A 27,955-nucleotide genomic window follows, 5' to 3' on the forward strand; every position below is an offset into this window, starting at 1 on the left:
ACCAAGTTCTGTTCTAAGTGAAATCCACCAGAGTTGAAATAGACAGCTTGGGACTAGCGAGATATTCTTTACTGCAATAAGTGTTTTTATTTATCATTTTGTGGACCTGAACCTCTGCACCACATGCCCATCAGCAACAGAAAGGTGCCTCCCCTCCTAGGAGAGATTGCCAAGCAAACTGTCCAGTCTGAAGATGACATGACTGAGAGTCCATCCAGGCAAAGAGATGCAGTGGTTGAGGCTGAAATGCACATCACCAGACCACAGCAAGGAAAAGGAAGAGCTTTATCCACCTCTTACAAACAAAGCCACTTGTCCATCTCGCTTCCCACACCTTTCAAGTCTCAGATCAAAGCAATCACCAGGACTTGATGGCTGCAAAGAGGATCTGTAGGGCCATAGAGACGCAGGGAAGTTGGGCCACACTGTAGGCCACTGAGCGTGTGGGAGCCCTTAGTTTCAGCAGGTAGGCTAAGGTGTGGACAATCCGGCCAAAGAAGAAGATCAAGAAGTGGATCCGGGCCACAGTCGGGTTGGGGTCCAGAAGGGAGTAGATCGCACCAAGGAAGAGAAAGGGGTAAATGTTCTCCATGTCGTTGAGATGAGCCCTGCAAAAAAAAAGGGGGGGGGGGGAGAACCCAGATAATCATTTATCTATTTTAGATTAGGAAAGGTTCAGAAAACGGCAACCAAAATTATCCACGGTGGAGGATAGAGATATTCCCCTATGTGGGAAGATCACAGCATTTGGGGCTTTTTAGTTTAGAGAGGAGAAATAAGTTTATATAATGGGACACGGGTGGCACTGTGGGTAAAACCACAGAGCATGGACTTGCTGATCAGAAGGTCAGTGATTCGAATCCCTGCGACGGGGTGAGCTCCCGTTGCTCATCACCAACTTGATAGTCACCAACTTGAATGACTTTAAAAGAGGATATCGGACAAATTCATGAAGGCTGCCACTGGCTCCCAGCCACAGTTACTATACTCTGCCTCCATAGTCAAAGGCAGTCATGCTTCTGAATTCCAGTTGCTGGAAGCCATAGGAGGGCAGAGTGGTTCTTGTGCTTGAATCCTGCTTGTGGGCTGCCCACTGGGGCACCTGGCTGGCCAATGTGGGAACAAGATGCTGGGTTAGGTGGCAGTCTATTGGTCTGATTCAGCAGGATTTTCTTGTGTTCTTAAGGGTGGAAGGAGAAATTGAACACTTTTCAAAGCAAACAGACCTGTTTGGTAGATTTCATTGAAGTCTAGAATGCAGATATCAGTTGGATTATGTGTCTATTTGTGCAAACGTGGGCACAATTTGGGGGAGAGACACTGAAAATTGTACAGAATCCTTATTTTAGTGGAAGTAGGTATGCAATGTGTACAACTGAAGTGCAAAGTTATCAAGCATTTTAAAAAGGTTGCACTTTTTAAAAAGTGTAGGGGGTGGGGAAGGAAACATCTCATTGTGTCAACAAGGGGGGCTGCCTTAAATTAAATCAGACCACGGGTACAGCTAGCTCAGTATTATGTACATTGACTGGCAGTAGCTGTCAAGGGTTCCAGGTAAGGAGTTTTTCCCAGCCCTACCTGGTGATGCTGGGAACTGAACACTGGACCTCTTGAGTACAATGAAGTTATTCAGTCACTGAGCTATGGCCACACAAGAAGCCTGAAAATTTTTTAAAATGTTTGGATAATGCCCAAGCCTTAGTCAGGAAAGGGGAATAGTGGTTATTAACATCACTATTCCCAGCCAATTGGTGCTGTGCACCACCAGTTTTTGCTGGAGACTAAACTGGCCCCGGGACGCGGGTGGCGCTGTGGATTAAATCACAGAGCCTAGGGCTTGCCGATCAGAAGGTCAGCGGTTCGAATCCCTGTGATGGGGTGAGCTCCCGTTGCTCGGTCCCTGCTCCTGCCAACCTAGCAGTTCAAAAGCATTTCCAAGTGCAAGTAGATAAATGGGTACTGCTCTGGCAGGAAGGGAAACAGGGTTTCCATGCGCTGCTCTGGTTCGCCAGAAGCGGCTTAGTCATGCTGGTCACATGACCTTGAAGCTGTATGCCAGCTCCCTCGGCCAATAAAGCGAGATGAGTGCCGCAACCCCAGAGTCGCCCGCGATTGGACCTAATGGTCAGGGGTCCCTTTACCTTTTTAAACTGGCTCCTCTCCTTTCCCACCTCGATCTTGAAGAGATGTTTGCCCATCTAGGCTTCATAACAATTGTGTTTTCAACAGCAGACACAAAACTCAGCACACATTTTACAAAACATTCAGATGTTGGGGGGGGGGTTTGGGGGGGGGGAGAGATTTGACACCTACCTAGATGGTCAGGGGCAGATTCCATTCCCCCCCTGACACAACCCAGAGATGTCTGCCTACTTGGTGGGTACAGGCTAAACAAGCTCTATGAACAAGGGGGAAATTCCAGCACAATCTACCTTAGGTAGGTACAGTTGAACAACATGAGGCTGGTTTTAATAGGGTTATATAACAATAAAAGAGACGCACCCAAGTGACTGTTCGGGAATAAAGCCTCTACTGGCACCACTCCCAAACCGCAACTTTCAGACATGAATGGCTTTCCTTTTCACCCCAGAGGAAGGTCACCAGCTCAGACCTTGTCTCAACTGAGTCAGCTTTCAAATCTCCTTCAGCCACTCATTATCAGATTCCAAAAGCTTTGTAGACTATCTTACAACTTGTAAGGTAGTCTACAAAGCTTTTGGAATCTGATAATAAATGCTCTGGGGCTTGGCATGATCTTCAATCGCCTAGAACAGGCACCCCCAACCTTCGGCCCTCCAGATGTTTTGGACTACAATTCCCATCATCCCTGACCACTGGTCCTGTTAGCTAGGGATCATGGGAGTTGTAGGCCAAAACATCTGGAGGGCTGCAGGTTGGGGGTGCCTGGCCTAGAAGGCAGAAGTGGGGGAGCATGGCCAGAAGAAGAAATGCATCTGAATTCCAGTTGCTGGAAATTGCAAATGGAGAGAGTGATGCTATTGGACTTGGGTCCTGTTTGTGGGCTTTGCTTTGGCACACCTGGCTGGCTTTTCTTGTTTTCCTATGCTCATACTAAGTCCCAACAATGAAAACATGAAATCACAGAAGGCAAGACTTTCAGGGCTATTAGCTGCAATGGCTACGTTCTCCCTCCACTGTCAGAGGCAGCATGCATCTGAACCCCCGTTAGCCAGGAATCACAAGTAGGAAGAGTTTCTGGTACACTCAGGTCCTGCTTGTGGGCTTCTCATAATGTGAATCTGGTTGGTCACTGCGGGAAAAGGATGCTGGGCTGGAGGGACCAATGGCCTGATCCAGCAGGTATTACCTCATGATGTTACATGTGATGTCTTCTGATTGGCAGATGGACATGGATTGAGGCAAATGGCCTTGTAGGCCACTATTGGCCCACGGGCAGGAGGTTTGCATTGAGGAAACTGCATTCGGAAACGCACCCAACAGGGTTCAGTTTATGCCTTTACGTTCTCCCCCCACTGTTGGAGGCAATATGCCTCTGAATGCCAGTTCCTGGGAATCACAAGTGGGGAGAGTTGCTGTCTCACGTAGGTCCTGCTTATGGGCTTCTCATTAGCTCTGCCCAGAAGCAAGTGAAGATTTAAAAATAAATAAATTGATTCAGTACTACAAACAGGTGAGAGTCAATTTCCCCAAACTTTTTTTTTGGGTGGTGGTGGTGGTGGTGGTGAGAAGAGTAGCAAAATCTGTCGCATGAATAATTATGCTGCATTCCATTTTAGCACTGCCTCAGCTGCTGTTTCCCCTCAAACACACCCACCCAAACCTCCTGCCTCTATTGAGACCATGGAGTGGGGTTTAAGAATGTTAAGGACGTGGCCGCTGGATCAGGCCAATAGCCCATCTAGGTCCAGCATCCTGTTCTCACAGTGGCTGACCAGAGGCTCCAGTAGGAAACTAGGAAGCAGAACCTGAGCACAACAGCACTCTCCCCTCCTGTGGCTTCCAGCTTTACTGGGATTCAGATGCATTGCTTTCAGTTCCATTCCACAGGAGCCATTTGACAGCCAGCAAAGTGGATGACTTTAAAACAGTTAACTATGAGGGACTTTCTTTTATCTGCCCTGAATCTCCCAACATTCAGCTTCCTTCGATGTCTATGAGTTCTCGTGTGATGAGAGGAGAATTTCCCCCTCTCTCTGGCCACTTCCTCCATGCCAGCCATTATTTCATAGACTTATATTGTGTCACCTCTTACTCGCATTTTATGTCAGCTGAAAATCCCTGAATGCTGCAAGCTTTCCTCACAGACGAGTTGCTCAACCCCTTGAATATTTTGGTGGCCCCTTTCTGAACCTTTTCCAACCCTGCAATATCCTTGTTGGGGGTGAGGGTGAACAGAACTGCACACAGCACACAGCTTGTGGTCATTTGCAGCGGCAAAAATCTCAGGGAAAGCAGACAACAGAACCCAAGCCTTTGCAGCTGGCTCCAATCACCGTGTCCTCATTAAGGCAAGATGTACGCACATGGATGGGATCGTTGCCATGGCAATGGCGTGGTTGCACCATTTCCTGGCTCCTCGGCCCCCCTTTCTCTCCCCCCCTTTCTGCATTTATGTATGCACACACCTTGGCCACAACCCAGGGCTCCTAATGGGATTATGCGTAAACAAGTCATGCCACAAGCCATAACACCTCAATGGAACCATTTCCTGCCTTCAAGGGTCGGTGCAGATTAAGGGCCAAGTCTGGGGCTGCAGTGCAGGGGCGGAAGATGGTGGGGTCTAGAACGTTTATTTTAAAAGTCAACAACAGCAAAATAACTTTTGATGTCTTGGCTTGGGTTGTAGGGTACAATTTTCAGGAAGCACACAGCCCCCTGGGGACGAAATCTATAATGAAATGGACCAGCAGAATTAAAGGAAAACAGTCACTAAAAACTCTCCCTGGGTCACCAAGGAGGTCGTTTCCCTTTCGGCTGACAAGGAAGGAATGCAAGACACATTATGAATGTCCAGGAACCATAAGAAACTGCCTTATATGGAGTCAGGCTTTGGCCCATCAAGCTTAGTACTGTCTACACTGGCTGGCAGGGGCTCTCCAGGGTTTCGGCAAGGAGTCTTTCTCCCCAGCCCTTCCTGAAGATGCTACTGGGGTTTGAACCTGGGAGTTCCTGTGTGCAAAGCAAGTGCTCCATCAAAGAGTCCTTTAAAAATGAAGTAAGAATGAGCCCAGTTTTCATGGTTCTGAAAAGGGAGCTAGATTAAACAAGAACATATGACACTGCCTTCTACAGAGTCAGACCATTGGCTCCTCTAGTTCAGTACAGTCCACCCAGACAAGCAGTGGCTCTCCAAAAGAGAGAGCATCAAGGAAGGAGAACTCAGTCAATTTCATCTTCTCTCGGTTTCTCTTTTTCCCAGTCCTAAGTGCTGCCATCCACATTCCCACCTCATTTTGCACATTCTTCTCCTTCTTTTTAAGTCCTCAGCAATGGAGTGTGAATTTCTCCTAATAACAACATTGCGTGGCGAGTTCCCGCCTCCCACCAAGGAGAAATAAAGACACTAGACACCCGAATTTAAGGTTAAATGGGCGAATTGGGCCACAACTTTATTGAATTCAGGAATGAGAGGCATTGGCTTAGGCATTGGTCCTATCGACTATCCAGCTCCAGCCCATTTGCTGGAGACACAGGAAGGGTTAACACCATAGAGGGGGAGTCTCCTGCTGAGGCACGTCAACTAGGAGCTCTCCCGGGTCACCGCTCGGGGGCGTCCCTTAGGCCCACACCTCCATAGGCTTCGGACAGGGCCACGCCCCCCGGAGTCCTTTATCGGACCACCCTTCATTCTCTGGGGGGAGGTGATGGCGTTCCCCCCCCCCACATTCTCTAAACCCCTTCTTACCAATGCCTAACCGCCACACGAGCAATCGCTCGCCGCCAATACTCTCATGCCTGAAAACAATCCCTTATCCCCTTTGTTATATCCATCAGCCAAATATCATTTCCAGCATCCGAAAGATGCACGCCATCAAGCCGGTAGAGGGCCTCGCAGCTGAAACGTATGCCTGGGTGGCCAATGACCCTCCAACCCAGGGCTGCCAGGTAAGCAGTCATATGTTTTTTCTAACATAGCGCTTGTAAGCAATTAAGCAATTAAATAATTATGGAGTTGGAAGGGACAAAAACGTGGGGGCTAGCCGGCAAGAGAGGGCGAGCCCTGGGCGCGCCAGCCCTAAATAAGGCAGGCCATGCCCCCCCCCCCCAGCCACCCGATTGGCTGGCTGGGTGGACAATGCGGCCAGGATTCCCCTGCTCTCGTGGGGGTTGAAACCAGCCCCCGCTCACGTGGGGTGGGCATGAAGCCCGCAACCCCACCTCCTGGGCAAGCTGGAAGTGGCTTTATTACATGCAATTTTTCGCCAATACTTGCTGTCTATAAACCATACTTCTGCCATATTTATTTTTCCCTTGATTCAACTCATTTTAGCACAATTGACCTTTGCATGTGCATTATTTAAATTCACACTATTTGGCTGGAGAATTGGCTTTGCAAAAACTTGAAAAGTGTACATTTTAAAGGACAGACAATCCTGCAATTGTACAGTGGTACCTCGGGTTAAGAACTGAATTCATTCTGGAGGTCCGTAGGGGGGTTATTTGCAATTACATGCTACCTTCCTGAAAGGATGAACCCCTGCCCACTCCTTAGAAGTGTGATTGCCTAGAGCATGTCGTATCCTGCCAATTATGGAAGTGAAAGGCCCCATCAAATCCTTTGCTTACATTCCAAAGCCAGCTCTCATTCTCAAAGCAAACAGTGAGAGTTGTAAATCTCATCAGACCCGAAACACTTTTCCTGCACACAAAACACCCTCTCCTCTTCATGAGCATAGGTTCAATAGCTCTGGGGAGGAACTTTTACCAGCTTTTAAAAATAAATAAATCAGCCACTCCTCACTTGGTCAGAGCTTTTCCTTCCCCTCTCCATGACAGATGAGGCTCACCCCACAATGAAAGGGAAAGCCAGCACTCCATAGCAGAAAGATCTCCATTGATGTCAGCCAGCTGACACAACTCTTGACAGCCTGTTCCTGGCAGCAGGGAGTATTTAAGGTGCACTTAATCCACCTCAACACAGAGAGAAATCAATTAACAGTGCTAGGCAGCTGCTACAGTTGTCAAAAGTGCCCACAGGTGATATACCGTACCTAGGTGACTCAAAGCTGCTGCTTCTTTTTGGTGCCTGGATTGACAGCTGCCTAGGCTGGCCAAAAAAATTTCAGTGTGGCTAGGAGCGCATTGGAACACTGGGTGAAGAGACCCAGTGCTTCCCAGCTCCACAATCCAGTGACTCGCCTAGTTCCAGCACCCTGTTCTCCTGGTGGCCAACCAGATGCCCCAATGGGAAGCCCACAAGCAAGCCCACAAGCAAGTCTCCCCAGTTTTGTTCCCCAGCAACCTGGCATTCAGAGGCAGGTAGCATAAGGTCATCACGGCTAGTAGCCACCTCCATGTGTCCTCCATGAGTGGGTCCATCACCCTTAAAAAAACCTGTGTTGATGGGCCTCACCAATGTCTTGTGGCTGCAAATGTCATAGTTTAATTAAGGGGGCAGAATTTATATGGAGCCATCGAGGCTTCTTGTTCTCTGTTGGGCTTCTTAGGGTGAGGAGCTTGCAAGTGTATAAGGCTGTAGGATTGGAAACCCACAACTCTATTAGCCTTTGCATCTATGACCAGCTGCTCCTCCCTCTCCCAAATCTGCTTTTGCACCATTTCCCTCTCTTAGCTATGCCCTCCCTACCCAGTCAACTCTGCTTCACCTCTTTTCCTTTACAAAAGAAACAAAACAAAACAGGACTTCACGCTTTTCTTCGGAAGGAACGCAGGTGCTTGAAGCAAGCCAGTCACATGTTCTCAAGGGGATTTCAGGGCCAGCTGAACACCAGCGGCACTTAAGATTCCTGTTCAGACTAGTCCTGCAGCAGTGCATTTAGATTCAGAGGTCTGGATACTGAACCATCACACTACGAGGGCTGCAAGCGTCAAGGGCTTTGAGTCTGTGTGTCAAAAACATAAGGAGAGTCTTCTGCATCAGGCCATTGGCCCATCTAGTCCAGCATCCTGTTCTCACAGTGGCCAACCGGATGCCTGTAGGAAAGGAGCAAGCAGGATCGAAGCACAAGAGCCCTCTCCCCTTCCCCTGTGGTTTCCAGCAACTGGTATTCAAAAGCATCAGAGCAATAGCCCTCTTGGTTAGTAGCCCTCGATAGCCCTTTCCTCCATGCATTTGTCCAATCCTCTTTTAAAAACATCCAAGTTGATGTCATCACTGCCTCCTGCAGAAGGGAGTTCCATAATTTACCTCTGTGCTGTAATTTTCATCTGTCCTGGTTCTTCCAACAGTCAGCTTCACTGTTTGCCCACAGAGTGGTGATGTTATGAAAGAGGGAAGGGGGGGGGGGGTTCTCTCTCCACTTTCTCCAGGCTGTACATAATTCCGTAAACTTCTATCATGTTGCCTCTTACTTGCCTTTTCTCCAAACTTAAGTCCCAGATGCTGTCTATGGATTAAGACACTTGAGATCCTCCTTACAGTGGTACCTCGGGTTACATACGCTTCAGGTCACAGACTCCGCTAACCCAGAAATAGTACCTCGGGTTAAGAACTTTGCCTCAGGATGAGATAGATAGATAGATAGATAGATAGATAGATAGATAGATTCTTTATTGTCATTACACAAGTGCAACATTGCACAAGTGCAACGAAATTGGATGCCATCCCTTAAAAACAACAAAAGCAACACAACAACAACAACCAAACAAACCACATTCCAGCCACACCCACACCCACACCCATCAAACTCCCAGGTCACACTATCGAGTTACTGCATTTAAGAAGGCCACAGCTCTTGGATAGAAACTATTTTTCAGTCTATTTGTCCTTGACTTGATGTTTCTGTATCTCCTGCCAGAAGGCAGTAGTACAAACAGACTGTGTCCCGGGTGAGATGCATCCTGCAGGATATTGTTTGCTTTCCTAAGACAACGGGAACCGTACAGTTCTTCCAAAGATGGGAGGGGATGACCAATAATCCTTTGGGCTGTGGTTATGACCTTCTGGAGCACCTTCCTCTTCCTAGCTGTACAGCTGGAGAACCAGGCACAAATACAGTATGTGAGAATGCTCTCTATGGAGCCTCGGTAGAAGGACACCAGCAGTCTCTCACTCAGATTGTTCTTCTTTAAAAGTCTGAGGAAATAAATTCTCTGCTGGGCCTTCTTCACCAGAGCAGTGGTATTTGCGCTCCAAGTCATGCCCTGATCGATAGTCACTCCCAAAAACCTGAATTCCGCCACCCTCCCCACCCGTTCCCCGTTGATATACAAGGGCTGAATGTCCGCCTTTTTTTTTCTGTAATCCACCACCAATTCCTTGGTCTTAGTCGTATTAAGAGCCAGATTGTTCTCTCCACACCAAGCACAAAGCCGCTCCACCTCGTCCCGATAGGCGGACTCATCCCCTCCTGAAATGAGCCCCACCACCGTAGTGTCATCAGCAAACTTGATGATTTTGTTGCTGGAATAAATGGCTGTACAATCATACGTATAGAGAGTATAGAGCAGGGGACTCAACACACAACCCTGTGGTGAGCCGGTGTTAAGGCTAAGGGCTGTGGACATATGTGACCCTACTCTAACCCTCTGAGAACGTTCTGACAAAAAGTCCAAAACCCAGAGACAGGTGGAGTTGGAGAGTCCAATCGCCTCTAGCTTGGACACCAGTCTATGGGGGAGGATAGTGTTAAAAGCAGAGCTAAAATCCACAAACAGCAGCCTCACATAACTCCCCGGCTGCTCCAGATGGAACAGAGCAGCATGGAGAGTAGTAGTGATAGCGTCTTCCGTGGATCTATTTGCCCTGTATGCAAACTGGTAGTTGTCAAAAGTTGATGGAAGACAGGAAATAATGTGACGGCGCACCAGTTTCTCAAAACACTTCATGATGATTGGAGTCAGTGCAACTGGTCTGTAGTCGTTCAGACTACTGATTGTGGATTTTTTAGGCAGAGGAACAATAGTTGACGACTTCAGGCAGGGTGGGACAATAGACTGGTGTAAGGACTTGTTGAAGATCTTAGTAAAGACCCTCGCCAGCTGATCCACACAGCCCTTCAACACCTTTCCCGTGATGCCATCAGGTCCAGCAGCCTTCCTCGGATTCACCATCCTCAATACCTGTCTCACCTCATGCTCCTCTACAGTGAATGAGGGGCCCCTATGGGCTGGTGGCTGTAATACCGGCGTCTCAGGTGGCTCCTTCTCGAAGCAAGCAAAGAAGAAGTTAAGCTCCTCCGCCAGCAAAGGGTCACCGTCGACAGCACCAAGGTTAGGTTTGTAGTTGGTAATATGCTGAATCCCCTGCCACATCTGTCTTGAGAACCAAAATTGCGCAGCGGCGGCAGCGGGAGGCCCCATTAGCTAAAGTGGTACCTCAGGTTAAGAACAGTTTCAGCTTAAGAACCTCCAGAACAAAGTAAGTTCTTAACCCGAAGTACCACTGTATTTATATCTGTGATTTTATATTGTTTTATACTCCTTTTTAATATTGTGTTTAAATTATTATAGCCTGCTGTGGGACCACCTTAGGGGCATGGGTGAGATAAAAGTAAAACAATTCACTGTTTAAGTTTGAGAGGCCAAGCCCAAGTGGAACGTCTGTTTACTACCTGGTGTTATTGTATTATAACCTATAAAACCAATCTGGAGACAGGCATCAAAGGGCAAAACAGTACAAACCAAAGCCACTGTGGTGCAGTGGTTACAGTGTCAGACTAAGACCTGGGAGACCAGGGTTCAAATCCCCACTTGACCTGGAAGCTCACTGGGTGTTATTTTGGACAGTGCACTGCCTCTCTTAACCTAACCTACCTTACAAGGTTGTTGTGGGGATTAAATGAGGAGGGAGAGAACCACATATGCCATTTTGAGATCCTTGGAGAAAAAAGGTGGGATATAAATGGCAATAAATAAAATAAAATAAATAAATCTGGCCAAAAGCGGTTTGAAAAATAGTCCAAAATATTATCTCAGTTTGCATCTTTCTTTCTTTCTTTCTTTCTTTCTTTCTTTCTTTCTTTCTTTGGCTCCAAAAGCGCCAGATAACCTCTGTCTAAATATAGGTAGTTGTATCCAATGCTTGTCTTACTCGGAGTAAACCCACTTAAGTTAATGGGCACAACTAACTTAGGTCCACAAATTTCAGTAGGTCTGCTCTGAGCAGAACCAACTCACAAGTTCTGTACGTTGAAACAATGCATAGTTTTAGCCTTACCATTATATGTTTTATGCTCCCTTCACCCTAAGACTGTGTCACTGGTGCTGGGACAGTTGTGTTTTTCATGGTAATTAGTTGTTTGTTTTTTTAAAAAAAGAACAAGAATGTTTTATTTTTCTTTACTTTTTTTAAACTGCTACCAAACTGGATGAGAACCCTGCTGACCAACCTCAAGTAGATTAGTAGAGGAATTAACCATACCCTCCTCAAGGCAACAACTAATGAAGCCTTTCTGGGAAGAATGAGAGATGCAATTTCTGAGAAGTGCAAGCGTTTTTTAATTGGGCATTAAGTACTAAAGATTTGCTCCTGCCTTCGGCCAATTTAATTTGCTGGTTTCCGCGCTGAAAAAGAACACTAGTTCTGTTCCACTTGCGTCTTTCCCTGGTCAAGCCAAGCAGCAAATTGTTTCTTTGACATTCTTTGTATGTTTGTAAAAAGATAGATACTGTAGATATAGATACAGATACTGTATATAAAATTTCTGTGCTTAAGGGAAATTGAGATGTGATCTGTTGCATCTAGGGAAGAATTCTAAACTTTAAATGTCACTAGATGTGACTAAATGTTTAGCTGGAACTTCCTGCATTGCAGGAGGTTGGACCAGAGACCTTTTGGGCCCCATCCAATGCTAGAATTCTATAATTTTATTATACTATTCTATGACTTTCACCTACATCCCCACTCGGGATGCACGAATCTGTCCATTTTGCCCCCCCCCATTCCCCCAAACTTCTTCACAACTCTTGAGTGGCCTGTGAAGTTACCAACAATATGTCCTCAGTGATGCTGGGGGGGGGGGGGCCGGCAATCACATGGGAAGAGGGAAGGAACAATGCTAAGCAGCTTCAAAATCTACATCACTGGTTAGCCATGCAAAGCAGAGCCAGCAATTGATTGGTTGAGGTGCAAGGGAAAGATGGCCTCCTAATGGTGCAAAGAGGAATTTTGTTTTTTATTTTTAAGACTCACCTGCGGCATCGCTCCACATCAGGGTCTTCCCTGTGGTACTGCAGCCCTCCGTGCCTCAGAGCATCCTCCGGATTGGCAAATGCCTGGAGGAAGACAAGGATCAATTAGTTCACGACAGGCTCATAATAAGAACTTTCTCCCTGCATCTCCCCTCATTGTAAGCAGTTTTGCTAAAAGCACAATTGCTGACAGAAGCAAGGCACTTTTGGCATATCACGCTTGTGCCAAGGCCAAGGTCTTACTATCAGTATATAAAAGCCCTTAACAACTTGGGACCAGTTCACCTGCAAGATTACCTTACCCCAAATCCATCCACTCAGCCGCTTTGATCTAAGGAACTAGCCCTGTTACAGGTATCATGTCATACCTGTCTTTAAACTTTGGAACTCCCTGCCTATTGATGTCAGGCCTCCAACTTTTTCATACTTGTTTTGGTTTCTGTACTTGGAGTTGGTCTCTAAGGCGCTACTGGACAATTTTTTTAATTAATTTAATTATTATTTTTATTTATTTTGACTGCGTCTGACCAACACAGCTACCTACCTGAATCTGTACTTGTTTTGTTTAGAAAAACTATTGAAAGCTGATGCAAATTTCAACCTGCTTTTGGTTTATTGTTATTTTAACTTTTCAAAAGTCTTAAATTATTTTTTCTTATTGCTTTGTCTATTTTGTAAATTGCTTTAATGTTACTGTGTTTTGTTTTACAATCAAGCAGGGTATACATTTTAGGAAATAAATAAATACATTTTCTGATGGAGGAGCCATCAAGAGTGAAGCCTACCTGTTAGAATAATCTCTGGCTACACTGAGCCTTTCCCCAGGGCAAGCAAGGTTCTGTTTTACTTTGCTATATCCTCCATGCACACTGGCCACAGACCACATACTTCCTGGAGCAACAAAAGCCCTTTGGGCAGATCCTGTCTTTGGGCAGGAGTTGGGGTGGCCTGGGTAGCCATTGGCACAAAGGAGGGTTGCTGGATCTGCAAAAACTCTCAAGGTTCACACAAGAGAAAAGGGTCCCTGCACAAGCCGTCCAGGAGCTCATGTCACAAATTGTGGCGAGGGGCCACAGCTCAGTGACAAAGCATCTGCACTGCATGCAGAAGGTCCTAGGTTCAATCCCAAGTGGCATCTCCAGGTAGGTCTGGGAGAGACACCTGATACCCCAGACAGTTGCTGCCAGCCAGTGTAGACAATACTGAGCTAGATGGAACATGTTTGACTTGGCATAAGGCATCTCCCTAGGCTCTTGTTTAATCTAGCCCTTTATTCATAGCTACATGAACTAGAATCTTGTTTCATTACCTAAGGAATCCTGGGAACTCTTAAGGGTGTTGAGAGGAAATATGATAGCCATCTGCAAGTGTCTGAATGGCTGTCCCATGAAATATGGAGCAAGCTTGTTTTCTCCTGTTCTGGCGGGTAGGATCCAAACTAATGGCTTCAAATTGCAAGAAAGGAGATTCTGACTAAACATCAAGAAGAACTTTCTGGCAGTAAGAGCTGCTTGACAGTGGAACAGACTCTCATGAGAGGTGGGGACTCTCCTTCCTTGGAGGTTTTTAAGCAGAGGTTGGATGACCACCTGTCATGGATGCTCTAGTTGAGTTTTCCGCATTGCAGGGGCTTCGATTAGATGGCCTTTGGTGTCTCTTACAACACCACAATTCCATGAGTTGTCAGGACACCCCTATTCCGCCACAGAGCTACACCTATCAAAGTTCCCTGGGAAGAGAGATTGATGCAGAAATCCTGGGAGGGGAAATAGAGGTCTCCTAACAACTGGGTTAAACCACAGAGCCTAGGACTTGCCAATCAGAAGGTCAGCGGTTCGAATCCCCACAACGGGGTGAGCTCCCGTTGCTCGGTCCCTGCTCCTGCCAACCTAGCAGTTCAAAAGCATGTCAAAGTGCAAGTTGATAAATAGGTATTGCTCCAGCGGGAAGGTAAACGGCGTTTCCATGCGCTGCTCTGGTTCGCCAGAAGCGGCTTAGTCATGCTGGCCACATGACCCGGAAGCTGTACGCTGGCTTCCCTGGCCAATAAAGCGAGATGAGCGCTGCAACCCCAGAGTTGGCCACGACTGGACCTAATGGTAAGGGGTCTCTTTACCTTTAACAACTTTTAAGACCCTTAAAAAACTGCAGTTCCCAGGTTTTTTGGGGGGGAACACCATGGCTGTTTAACATAATATGAACAAAAAAAATTCCTTCCAGTAGCACCTTAAAGACCAACTAAGTCAGTTCTTGGTATGAGCTTTCGTGTGCATGCACACTTCTTCAGATACACCTGACTTCCATTTCATGCGGCTCAATGTGGTGCCTTCCATAGTTCCAGTTACAGATAGGTAGCCGTGTTGGTCTGCCATAGTCAAAACAAAAAAATTCCTTCCAGTAGCACCTTAAAGACCAACTAAGTCAGTTCTTGGTATGAGCTTTCGTGTGCATGCACACTTCTACGAAAGCTCATACCAAGAACTGACTTAGTTGGTCTTTAAGGTGCTACTGGAAGGAATTTTTTTTGTTTTGACTATGGCAGACCAACACGGCTACCTATCTGTAACATAATATGACACTGCTTTAAATGAATTGTTTAGATGAGGCTCCGACAAACCCATACATTTAAAGCATGACTTCTCCACTCCCAAAGAATCCCTGGAGCTGCTGGTTGTTCAGGGTGCCAATACATAGTCTTTACCTCGCATTTGGTAGCTTCCTGTGTTTACTAAGGAAGACCTACAAGGCCATGAGGACTAGTTTCTTGCGTGCCAAACCACAATTTGGCAATCTGCCTTGTAACCTATTCACAGGATTTTATGCGAATGAACTCAGCTCCAGAACATCTGACAAAGATGACTGCAACTTCACACTTCAGGCATGAAAGTGCCAAGGTCTGGCCCCTCCCAGGAGCAGCCTCGGGTCATAAGTGTCCTCTCAGCTCTAAAACATTCAAATTAATTACCAGCTTCCTTGAGGAAGTGGTGGAGACTGTGGAATGCTTACACTTGAAGCAAACTAGTCCCAGCAGAACCCCTTCAGGGAGTGCAGAAGCACTGATTGGCATTGCCCTCTGCAGATCGCACAACTTCTGATTGCAGGGATGGGGGAGAGAAGAGAAGGCAGGCTGGTGCATGAATGCTCCCCGCATGGAAAGGCAATCTTCATGCAACAGGGAGAGGCTGAGGCAGAACCTTCCCCCCCATTGCACCCCCCCCCAATATCCCAGTTTGCCAAGTGTGCAGAATTTTTTTTATATGGAAAGTATTGATTCATTCTTTTAATTTATGCTAGTTTGAATGTATACACATGTTTTTTGCTTAAAATATTGTAAGATGCTTTGAGTTGCCATGGCAAAAAAGTGACCAATAAATTTAATTAATAATTATAATTGGAACAACAAGGGATGGGTGAATATGCCATAGTTGGTTTCTCCAGTTTTCTTTTTCCCTGTCTTAAACTCACTTCTCCACATTTCCACATGAGCTTGCAATTTATTTATTTACATTTAAAAGCCCTCATTTTAAAAACCCGACATTTTAATATTAATTCCTTCAACACACACACCCATTTCTTCATGAAACTTTGTCAAACTCATTATTCTTTTCTGCAAAGAATATTTCCCCATATATTTATATCCCCCTATATGATACATTTCCGCACATTATTTTTGTGAACATATGCATTTCTTTGCATGTTTCCCCCAGATGTGGGAATTTTTAGGCAGATTACCTGGCTGGGAAACTGCAAAAATGCAGAGATGTGCAGATTTCAAAGGACTGATGTGTTTTGGTTCCCATACTGTTTGTAAAACACACATTAGGTAGATTTGCCTTTTAAATGCAAACAGAATTGAAATTTCCCCCCATCCCTACTCTGAACCTGCTACCGTCCCATGCATGTTGAAGTAGCATATTTCCGAAAAACACCGCCAGCTGGTTTTACAAATTGGCCAAATACAGTTTATGCATTCAGTGCAGCAAGAGATGGTGCCTCTGAGTTATTTTCTAGCATTCTACATGTGGGGAAAGGCTAGGTTGGCTTGCAAGTTTTCTACAAGTGTGGGGCTCTGTGTGTGTGGGAGGGGGGAGCAACTAAATATGTAATCCCAACCAGCTCAAAGTTTTAGCCCTTAATTCTGTTCATTTTGTAACTCAGCCTCAGAGACAGAAGATGTGAGATGTCTTCAGACTGTGCTCAAAGACGGATGTTTTAAAGTATTTTCCCCACTCCAGGAGATTATGAGCTTTACAGAGAGTGTATAATAAAAAGCGAAGACTGCTTCTTCCCATTCCAACAGGCTTTTATCAGCATTTTGGGAGATTTAGTAGAACATTCCACCCAACGTCACTGGCTGCATGGCTGTGTCTGTGCCTGGTGATTTCCCACGACTGTCTCAAGTTTGTTGCACCACCTAATGCAAGGTGGCAGTCTCTTATGAATAAACCCCAGGTTGTGAAAGGAGTTCCATAAGCCATGCTCTTTAAAACATTCCAAAAGAATATTAAAACAACCACCACCTCCAATAAGTCCACAGCTTAAACTGCAGTAAAATCCTGTTTTTGGTATTCCAGTTACAGTCATCATTTTGGGTTTCTTAATTTGAAACAGTCAGGATTAGATTATTTCTGGTTGCTTTTTCATTAAAAGTTCCAGGCATTGCTCGCATCACAATTGCAGAGGTTTTGGCATTGGATCACTTCCAATTTCTTAAAAGATCCAGCACCTAATCCTTGATGTTGCAACGATCTGTTTTGAAAACGGAGAATGTACAGACCCTGTTTGGAAACTAGCAAGTGTCCATTGGAAGTCAGCTCACTATTTTGAATACAAGAATCTCAACTCCTTTCCAAGACATAGTTCTTTTAAAAGAATGATGACAAGCATGATTTTGAAAGCCTGGAGCCATCCAAGGCCATTGGCTGACCCTGGTTGACAATTGTCCAGATCCCCCTTCAAATCCCTGAAGGAGTTGTTTTGCAATTTGGGATTTTTCTAAAAATGAATTATAATGTGAATTATTGATGGATAATTTGCATCACTTTTAACATTTCAGGAAAGCACTTGAAACCTGGAGGGAGTGGTCAGATATCAAACAAAGAGTCTACTGAGAATGGACCCACTGAAATTAAGAGATCTAAGTTAGTCTAAGTTAGAAGGCTGATTGCCGAAGAATTGATGCTTTTGAATTATGGTGCTGGAGGAGACTCTTGAGAGTCCCATGGACTGCAAGAAGATCAAACATATCCATTCTTAAGGAAATCAGCCCTGAGTGCTCATTGGAAGGACAGATCGTGAAGCTGAGGCTCCAGTACTTTGGCCACCTCATGAGAAGAGAAGACTCCCTGGAAAAGACCCTGATGTTGGGAAAGATGAAGGAGAAGGGGACGACGGAGGACGAGATGGTTGGACAGTATTCTCAAAGCTACAAACATGAGTCTGACCAAACTGCGGGAGGCAGTGGAAGACAGGAGTGCCTGGCGTGCTCTGGTCCATGGGGTCACGAAGAGTCAGACACAACTAAATGACTAAACAACAAAAGTTAGTCATGGCCATTATCTTCAATGGGTCTACTCTAAGTAGGACTAGCATTGACCACAATCCCTGAAGTCTAAACTTCCCTTTCTCTCTGATGGGTGATGTTTTGCAGCCTGAAGGTCACATTCCCTCCTGGGCAATCTTCAGTGGGCTGCATACCTTTGGTGGGCCTGGACAGAGGGAAAAGTGGGTGCAGAGACTGACTTTCTTCAGTAGCCTAGGTTCAACTCACACAATTTTCAGAGACTTGTATATGCAAACACACATCACTCTCTTCAGCACCCACACAAAAGCAATACAGATTTATGGTTCCCCCACAATGAATACTGTATTGTTTTGGTGCGGGTGCAATAGGAATAATAGGAGATGGAAAAGATTGTCAGGAAAGACTGGGGGATGTCACCTGCTCCTCAGATATGTCCCTGTTACCCCAAAGACTGTTGGTATGGTGGGCTTCTGCCCACTCTCCACAGTGGAATTTTTGTGGGAACTCTGCCTCCTTTCCCTGGAAAACAGATCTCTCCATTTACTTGCATAGGGAAAGGGGTGTTGGGGTGAACCTTAGCCCCCCCCCAGCATAATCCACATGGGGGAGGGAATAGTTTTTAATCCCTCCACCGAATCATTAGGTGGAAAATAGTTCATTGTGATTAAAATCTAGAGCTGTTCATCAAACAGTTTTCTGCTTCACTACTCCTATTCTGGTTGAGCTCAGATAGCTTTCCCTAGTTAGCTTGGTTTTGTTATTACTGAAAACTAAAAATTAAATTTCAGACATCGCATAAAAATGGAACATTTGTTTTATCTCCTAGCTCTACAAAACAACTTTGGACCTTGGGGAGACACAATGCCTGGTTAATGGCTTGATCCAACTTTGACACACAGAAACCTCCACAAAATCTCCCTATTTGCTTTTTAATTTAGAAAATGGGCAGTTGCCCATGCACCCCCTCCCCCAACACTCAGTGCAGGTTTGGGCACCATCTGGAGTGGGTCCAAAAAGAGATCAACTGTGTTCTGGTTTGTTTTATTGCATCCTAGACAACCACCTATAACTGCAGAACACAGCAGTCAAGTTTTCTTTTTCCAAATAACAAGAAGTGAAAGCTAGATTTCCAAGAAGTACTTGAGAAGGCATTCCTTCCCTCTAGGGAACAGGAAAGAAACTACAGCTTTTTTAAAAAAAGAGAAAACAAACTCATTATTTTTAACATCACACAAACTTCCGCTAAGCAGAAGTCCCGCTAAGAACATCAGAATTATGGCCTGGATCAGGCTAGCAGCCCATCTAGCCAGCCACCTGCTCTCTCAGTGGCCAAAAAGATGTGCATTATGGGAAACCTACAAGCAGGACCCGAGCACAAGGAGGGCACTCTCCCCTTCTGTGGTTTCCAGCAACTGAGACAGAGAGAGACATACTGCAGCCCAAGGCAGCAGCAACAATTCTAGGCTGAATCAAGTCTAGTACAGTGGTACCTCTGGTTGCGAACGGGATCCGTTCCAGAGGCCCATTCGCAATATGAAAAGAACGCAAACCGCAGCGGCACTTCTGTGCACGCATGGATTGCGACTTGCTACTTCTGTGCATGCGCGTGGCATCATTTTGCGCTTCTGCGCATGCGCGAGCGGCGAAAGCAGGAAGTAACCCTTTCCAGTACTTCCAGGGCGCTGCGGGACATAACTTGAAAGAACATAACATGAAGCAAACGTAACATGAGGTATGACTGTATCCAGATCAAGGAAAGTAATAGTACTGCTCTATTCTGCCTTGATCAGCTCCGCTGCTCCCACTGGAATCTTGCGCCCAGTTCTGGGCAACACAATTTCAGAAAGATATTGACAAGCTGTGAGATGAGGCAGAGGAGGGCGACCAAGATGATAAAATGTCTAGAAACTAAGCCTTACAAGGAACATTGAGGAAGTTGGGTATGTTTAAACTGGAGAAGAGAAGACTGAGAGGTGACCCAATAGCTATCTTCAAATACAGTGGTACCTCATGTTACGTACTTAATCCATTCTGCAGGTCCGTTTGTAACAGGAAACGGCTCGTAACATGAGGCACGCTTCCTCTAATGGCACCTCCCGCTGCTGCTGTGCCGCTGCACCACGACTTCTGCTCGCATCCCGGGGCAAAGGTCACAACAAGGGGCATCTACTTCCGGGTTAGCGGAGCACGTAACCCGCAGCATTCGTAAGGGGGATGGTACATAACACGAGGTACCACTGTATCTGAAAGGCTGCCACATGGAAAATGGTTGAAGCTTGTTTTATGATGCTGCAGAGGGCAGGACCTGAACCAACAGCTTCAAATGATGAGAAAGGTGATTCCAACTAAACATTAGGAAGAACTTTCTGATGGCAAGAGCCATTTGAGGGTGGAACGGACTCCCTGGGAAGGTGGTGGACAATCCTCCATTGGAAGTTTTTACACAGAGGTTGGATAGCTGTCTGTCAAGGGTTTCTTTGGCTGCGAGTCCTGCATTGCCGGGTGTTGGACTAGATGACACTTGGGGAGTCCCCACGGTTCTATGATTCTATGATCTGTGCACAGGATAGTAAGGGTAAGGTAAAGGGATCCCTGACCATTAGGTCCAGCTTTCAATACTGCAAAGGTTTCAGGGTGGCCAGACTGCTTCATCCCCAGTCAATGCTAAATATCTAAAGAGTGCCCCTCCAAACATCAATAAAACTGCTGGGCAAGCATAGCAAAACAACTAATAAGGTAGAATGATGTGTAGACAGTCATTTCCCCCCTGCAAATTTCCTTTGTTAGTGTTATCATTACTACAACTGTAAAGGCATTTGAAATCCTCCTTCTTGGGGGGAAAAGAATGCGCACCACAGATGCTGTCTACCAAACTGGCTGAAGGAGTTAACTTTGCACAGCAATCAGAAGAAACATCACCCATTTAAGATTTGGAAGAGCTTTCAGCAATGCTTTTCTTCAGGCTGCTCACCACTACTCCGCCTTGGTCATCATTCTAAGGGGGCTGATTTATCTCTGCGTAAAGTTGTCTAGTGAACACAAAAACACATTCGGATTGTGTGGCTTCTACATTACTGGCAATTCTGTTCCAATGGAACAAAAATCAGATTGAAAACATGAGACCTGGTTCTAAATTAGTTACAGGAGTGTCAACTTCACCATATACTGGCAAATTAGTCACTTAAAATGCCTGCTACTAGATCCTTGACTAATTTTGAATCTACTGAATTGAATCAAGGACACAGAAGCAAAACACTGGTCTCTATTATTTATGAAGAGCTCCAGGTGCTCACCATTGGTCCCTTGGTGGGCCTTAAAAGTTACTGGAACAAGGATTTAAATATTCAAATAGAGGAATCTGAAAGATGGATCAGCTGTTCTTTTTTTATTTTAACACCTCAAAAAACCCCATCAAATTCCGATTGGGAAGTCTCTCATAAGAATTCCACAACCTGTTTAACATTTCTGGTTTCCCTTTTTCTTTTTTGCAAAGTGTGTTCAAAGCCCAGTTTTGGGGGAAATGTAAACAGATGCAAGTCAGAGAAAGCTAAACAGTAGCATCTATTAAATGCGCAAAATGAGATCCCAACTTGCTGCGAAATACCAAAAAGTTAAAGAGAACCATTTTCAAAAGCCACATGGAGGGTAAAAACTCCTTCTACAATCACACAAGTGCCTTTAAAAAAAAAAGGGGGGGGGGGGAGAATGACTTGCCTACCTTTTTGCGAAGCCTCACTTGCCCTGTTATGACGGCTATGGCATACATCTTTATGACCAAAAGGGTGCCAAAGAATATGAAAGACACGAAGGCTTCATTCTCCATCATTTTCTGCATGGGAAGCGAAGGATCGATGCTGTTTCCTGAGAGTGTGGGGTGGGGTGGAGAGAGAGAGAAACAGACAGAGAGACAGAGATCTGGAGCTCGTTTTTCCTTCTGAGGTCTGAAAACTAGTGCCAGATTATATCATGTAAGAAAGGGGTTGGATCAACATTAATCACCAGATCTACTCTTTGGATGGAGCCTTTACCAGTCAGCATTGCAACATGCAACCCTTTGGATTTATATTCAGAAGTTCCATTATTTGTTTATTTGTTCCTGCTGCTGCTGTTGTTCCCCACCCTTCACCATCAGGTGAATTTAAAATTCATTATTACAAACCGTTTAAAACAAGTTACAATCACAGGAAGGGGGTGGGTCCTGAAAACCTATATTCCAGATGAAATGGCTACAAGCCAGGATAACTATGCTCTGCTTCCACGATCAGAGGCAGGAATGCTTATGAATAGCAGTTGCTAGTCATAACACAGGAGCCGAGTGAGGGCTATTGTGCTCTGATCCTGCCTGCAGGTTTCCCATTGGGGCATCTCACTGGCTGCTGTGAGAACTGGATGCTGGACTAGATGGGCCATTGGCCTGAGCTAGTAAGGCTGCTCATATGGAAGTCTATTGTGATAGCAGAACCTCCATGCTCAAAGACAGTCTACCTTTGTATACCAGATAATGGGGAACAACAGTTGCACTCAGGTCTTGCTTGGGGACATCCCATAATGGGCATTTGGTTGGTCACTATGAGGACAGGATGCTGGACTCGATGGGCCATGGGCTTGATCCAGCAGGGCTCTTCTCATGTTCTTAGGTGTCCAAGGTTAGGGTAAAGAGGTAAAGAGTAAAGAGGGGTATTTTTGGCATGATGGACACTGTGATGCCAGATGCTAGATAAAGTTCCACAACTTAGGTGCTGCCACAAATAAGTTCCTCTCTGGGGCTGCCACCATCCTGAATGCCTCAGGACAGTGGAACTACCAAGAGGACCCCCTCTGCTGAGCTTAACACCCAAGAGGGTGGTGGTGGAGGAGAACTCTCAGATCTTTGCGGCCCAAGTTGTTTAGGGCTTTAAACACAAATGTGAACACCTTGAATCGGGCCCAGAAATAGACTGGCAATCAGGAAAAGAGAGCAGAGAATCACTACTTAAGGCAAGCACCCCCAAACTCAGCCCTCCAGATGTTTTGGGACTACAATTCCAGTAGCAATTCCAGTAGCAACTCCCAGGGATGATGGGAGTTGTAGTCCCAAAACATCTGCAGGGCTGAGTTTGGAGATGCCAGGCTTAAGGCAAACAAACCACACAGGTTTAAGATTAACCACCACATCCTTTAAGTGTCAGGGGGTTGGGCAAGATTTAGAGGCATGGCAGTTCTATAGCATACAGACCTTACAAGTGTCCCTTTTTCAGGGTAATCCCAGATTTACAGAAGCCATCCCGGTTTCTGATTTGATCCCAGAATGTCCCGCTTTTCATTAGGATGTCCCTATTTTCATAGGAGAAATGTTGGAGGGTATGGAGGTATCTGACCCTTCCAGCTATCCCTGTATAGGGAAGGTTTTTATTTTTAAAAATGTTTAATGTTTTATTATGTTTTTATATATGTTGAAAGCCTCCCCGAGTGGCAACCCAGTCAGATGCGTGGAATATAAATAGTAATTCCTCCCCCCCCCCTTATTTTTATGGAATAGGACTTTCCTATTTTCATCAGAGAAATGTTGGAGGGGAGGAACATGTTGCTTGCAAACAGCGATTCTCTTAAGAACGTTGTGGTTTTTTGAGAAACTCCAGGTTAATCACCGAGACTCATGAAATTCTGGCTAGACCATGGTTGCAGACATGCCAGTCACCTTTCTCTGAAATCTGTAACTGCAATGGCAATGGAGGGCATTGCGCAATTACGGTACATCATGCCCACAGAGAGAGCAACATCAGGTTAGCATTCCCAAGATGTTCCTTCAAACAGAGCTAAGGAACATTTAGACCTCAAGAAGTGGGTGGTACTCCATGCTCCCCGTCCCTTTTCTAAGAAGGAGCACCCCCTCCCCTTCATGCAAGAGATGCTCCTGCTTTAAAAAAGGCATTCCCTCATGGGGGGTGGGTGGGGGCGGGAAATGCCTCTTCTAAGGTGGCCCACCACATATTCATTGGAACCCAATTCCCATCAGCCCCAGCCACCATGGCAAACAGTCCAGGAATGATGGGAGTTTGAGTCCAAAGACACCTGGAGAGTCATAGCTTATCCTGTCCTGCCTGAAAATCCTCTGGAATGCATCGGGGCTTTGTGGCTGCAGTTAGGGGGCTCTTTAACAAGACAGGGCTTGTCATGGAACAACTTGCAAAGAATTCCCAGAAAATCAGCCAACACAGAAGTTCCTTAAATAAATCTGCATATAAGGTGTGGAGAGCCTCTGGCCCAAAATACGTTGCTGGACTGCAACTCCCATCAGCCCCAGGAGACATGGGTCCCCACACCAGTGGCAGACCTTGGGGTCTCAAATTTCAGTGCCCAGTACAGCTGACACCTGGCCTACAGGGACAGCCAGAAGCTCACCAGGATGTCAGGCAATAGTACTGTATCTCCTAAGCCCGGCTTCTTCTGCATGTAAAACACATTATCTGCCACTGAGCTATGACCCTTCCCATGAAAATAAGATTCTAGTCCTCATAACAGTGGCACCCCCAGAGTCTCTCACCACTCAGAGATCTGGAGCAGGCTACAATGTGATTTTATGGGAAAGGACCATAGCTGTGTGGTAGAGTATCTGCCTCGCATGCAGAAAGTCCATGATTCAGTCCCCGGCCTTGCCAGGTAGTTCCAGGAATGTTCCCTGCCTGAAATCCCAGACAGCTGCTGCCAGTCAGTGTAGACAATACTGAGCTAGATGAACCCAGCCATCTGACTCAGCTTCCTGTGCTGATTCAGCTTTTTATTCAGAACAACAGGGACTAGAATTTTACTTTATTTTTTTAAGAGGAAGTGCACAGCTCTGCGTTAGAGCACCTGCCTTGCTTGCAGAATGCCCCTGCTTCAGTCCCCTGTGGCATCTCCAGGTAGGGCTGGGAAACATTTTGCCCCATCAACTTCTGTCAGCCAGCACCAGACAGCCTCCTTGATTACAACCAATCAGGGAGCCACTCTATTAAGTAGTGGGTGGACATAGCAGATGACACAGAGCTTTCTCCAAGTAGTTCTTTATAAGTACAGTGGTACCTCGGGTTACATACGCTTCAGGTTACATACGCTTAGGTTACAGACTCCGCTAACCCAGAAATAGTGCTTCAGGTTAAGAACTTTGCTTCAGGATGAGAACAGAAATTGCATGGCGGCGGCAGCAGGAGGCCCCATTAGCTAAAGTGGTGCTTCAGGTTAAGAACAGTTTCAGGTTAAGTACGGACCTCCGGAACGAATTAAGTACTTAACCCGAGGTACCACTGTAAGCTGGAACTGAACTGAACAGCAAACAGCTCAGTCGGCCTGCTTTTATAGGCAGCCGCCTGTCAACATTGTAACAACAAAAACCCAGGGTTTCCTGCCTAAATTAACTTACGTGGACCTGAGTGAAAACTATATACAGTGGTACCTCTGGATGCGAACGGGATCCATTCCAGAGCTCCGTTTGCATCCTGAGCAGAACGCACCCCGCGTCTGCATGTGCGTTGGTCATGATTTGCCGCTTCTGCGCATGCACGTGCTGTCATTTAGAGCATCTGTACATGCATGAGCGGCGAAACCTGGAAGTAACCCGTTCCGTTACATCCAGGTCGCCGCAGAACACAACCTGAAAATGCTCAACCTGAAGCGTATTTAACCTGAGGTATGACTGTACACAATACCCCTGGTGGCTAGGGTGAGAACTTCAATTCATAACCCACTCTCCGTGTCATTGTCTCTGACTCTTCTTACTGGCCTGCTTTCCAGTCTACTGGTCCTGATGGGCACCAAGAGAGCCTCAGAGAGAGCCCACCCATAGGGCCCAAGTACCACAAACCTCACTTGGTGCAAGAACCCAACAGGCAATACAATCCTGACATGTTCTGCCATATAGTCAGCCAATCCTAAAAGGAAATGTCCCATAAGGAAAGGGGGGATATGGATGGAGGGAAAGAAATAGACAAGCTTAGATGTTGGTGGAAGGGTGGCAGCCAACAGCTGAGAGAGCTCCTGCCCCTTTAACAGATATGCAGAGGAAAACCTTACAGCAAGTGTGGCTTTCCACCTACTGAAAAAAAGTCCTGTTCTGCCCAGGTGTTAAAGGGGCAGGAGTGCTCTCTGCTTTTCACACCTGGCCAGTTTCCTTGATTGCATGCATGGACACCCCACTTGTTCCTCCAAGAAGCTCAAGGTGACACCCATGGTCCTCCTCATTTAATGCTCACACCAACCCTGCCAGGTATTGTAAAAAGTCATTGGAAGGGCAAGGTCCAAGTTTGGGGTGTGTGCTCTTTGGTGAGAGAACCCCGGCAGAGGTTTAACATGGCCAAGCATGCAGCAAAGAAAAGTATGGAAATATAAGCTGTAAAACCTTTAACACATGCCTTTAACATATTCCACTTGCCGAGCACAGATAGACCACATGTTTAGTCCTTTCCCTTCACTCGGACAAAGAGATGGAAGAGGCAAGCAACAGCAGCAGGTGGTTCCAGAGGGAAACAGGACAACATCTAACTAGCCCAGGGAACTTGGCAGTTGCTCAACAATGGAAAGCTCCACTGCCAGCCCCAGACTGAACTTCCAGAGGCCCCAAGGTATAAACTAAAACGCTGAAGCTTTACAATTCACACACCCATAAAGAACAATTTCTCTCTCTAAAAGAGAGAGGAGTCAGAAAATAGGGGGTGGCCCCTGGTCAACAAAAGGCAGTTATAAAACAGGGAGTGGGGGTGTTTGCAAGATTGCAGCATTTTGGAAAACACTGCCTTGCTTCCGGCTTGGAATGGAATGCTAATTTGTTTTGCAAATGAATTCCTGATGTGACATTCTGGAACAGAGAAAGCATCCCTTATGCTTGGCTCCCAGACAAAAGTTGCATTCCAAGACTGAGGGTTGGGGGGTGGGGGAGCAAGTGGATCCCAGCCAATAACACACTTACCACTAGAATGGATTGAGAGTAGGAACGACAGCAACTTTCCTATAAGAAGAACCACATCCCTGATTACTTCAGGATAAACACAGCTCAGCCATTCAGCAAAGGACTCCTCCAGCTGCTCTGATAGCAGGCTCTGATATAGGGGTGGGAAGCTGTCACGTGTACCTCTTCTCCAGCCAAACAGAAGAAGAGGGAGGGGCACCGCTGAGATACTTGTCATGCAAAGTTCCCATTTGCCTCTTCACAGGGGTGCCCCCCCCCCAAACCATAGTTAGTTTGGGGTATCGCCCATTTGCATAGCTCACGCAGGAGCCCCAGGTTCAGCACCCAAAGCATTTCCAGGTGGGGCAGGGAATGAACCCTCTATGAAACCCTGGAGAGCTGCTGCCAGTCAGTGTAGGTAATATAAAGCTAGATGGGGAAATTGTCCAACTTTGTGTAAGGCAGCTTCCTGTGCTCCTGTTTAAAGCAGCCTTTAAATCTGAACCATAAGGACTTTCTGCTTGGTGTACATAAAGTCTCAGGTTCAATCCCTGACAACATCTCCAGATAGGCCTGGGAATGATCCCTGCCTGAAACCACAGAGAGCCACTGCCAGTCAGTGTCGACAGTGCGGATCTAGATGTCATAACAACAGCAAGTGGACATTTTCACCTCTGCTCTTTAAAAGCAGGAAGAACATTGAACCTGGTACCTTCTACATCCATTCCAGATGCTCTATCACTGAACAGATCGAGCAAATTAGGTAGATTTCCACTCGTAGCTGTAAACTTTTCCTTTTTCTTGCAAGGAATCCTATTCGGAATAAGATAATTTACCTAAAAAAAGGGAAACGTTGACAGCTATGTTTCCACTAATTTAATCCCCCCCACCCACACCTAATACATTTAAGTGAAGATTGAACCTGGAACTTTTTGTATGCAAAGGCTATGCTGCACCACTGAGCTACAGTACTTAGAAAATTAAATAAGATTTTAGTCCTCATGTTTCTGAACCAAAGGCTGAATTGAATAGGAACATAGGAAGCCACCTGATACCAATTCAGAATATTGGTCCATCTGACTCAGTATTGTCTGCACTGAATGGCAATGGCTTTGGGGGGGGGTGTTAAAGCAGGGAGGGTTCTTCCAGACCTACCTGGGAGAGGTTCTAAGAGCTGAACCTGGGGCTTCTGCATGCACAGCTCAACAGCTGAACAGACTGGGGGTTTGACTCAGTAC

General features: G+C 46.0%; 1 protein-coding gene across 4 annotated transcripts; it reads right to left on the reverse strand.

The window, feature by feature from the left end:
* Positions 1–62: 62 nt before the first annotated feature.
* PTGES (prostaglandin E synthase) lies at positions 63–27,927 on the reverse strand. Of its 4 annotated transcripts, XM_083722560.1 has the most exons (5): positions 27,873–27,927; positions 26,739–26,777; positions 21,537–21,679; positions 12,296–12,378; positions 63–608 (listed from the first exon to the last, which is right to left on the reverse strand). In XM_083722560.1, the coding sequence occupies exons 1-5, from the start codon at positions 27,910–27,912 to the stop codon at positions 359–361; spliced, it is 555 nt and encodes a 184-aa protein (XP_083578686.1). In that variant the 5' UTR covers positions 27,913–27,927; the 3' UTR covers positions 63–358. The 4 variants fall into 4 exon arrangements, with proteins under 4 accessions (XP_083578686.1, XP_083578687.1, XP_083578688.1 ...); XM_083722561.1 differs by lacking the exon at positions 26,739–26,777; XM_083722562.1 differs by lacking the exons at positions 26,739–26,777; positions 27,873–27,927 and adding an exon at positions 27,430–27,457.
* Positions 27,928–27,955: the final 28 nt, after the last annotated feature.

The sequence above is a fragment of the Podarcis gaigeae genome, assembly GCF_964106915.1.
Source record: "Podarcis gaigeae genome assembly, chromosome: Z".
NCBI classification, from domain to species: domain Eukaryota; kingdom Metazoa; phylum Chordata; class Lepidosauria; order Squamata; family Lacertidae; genus Podarcis; species Podarcis gaigeae.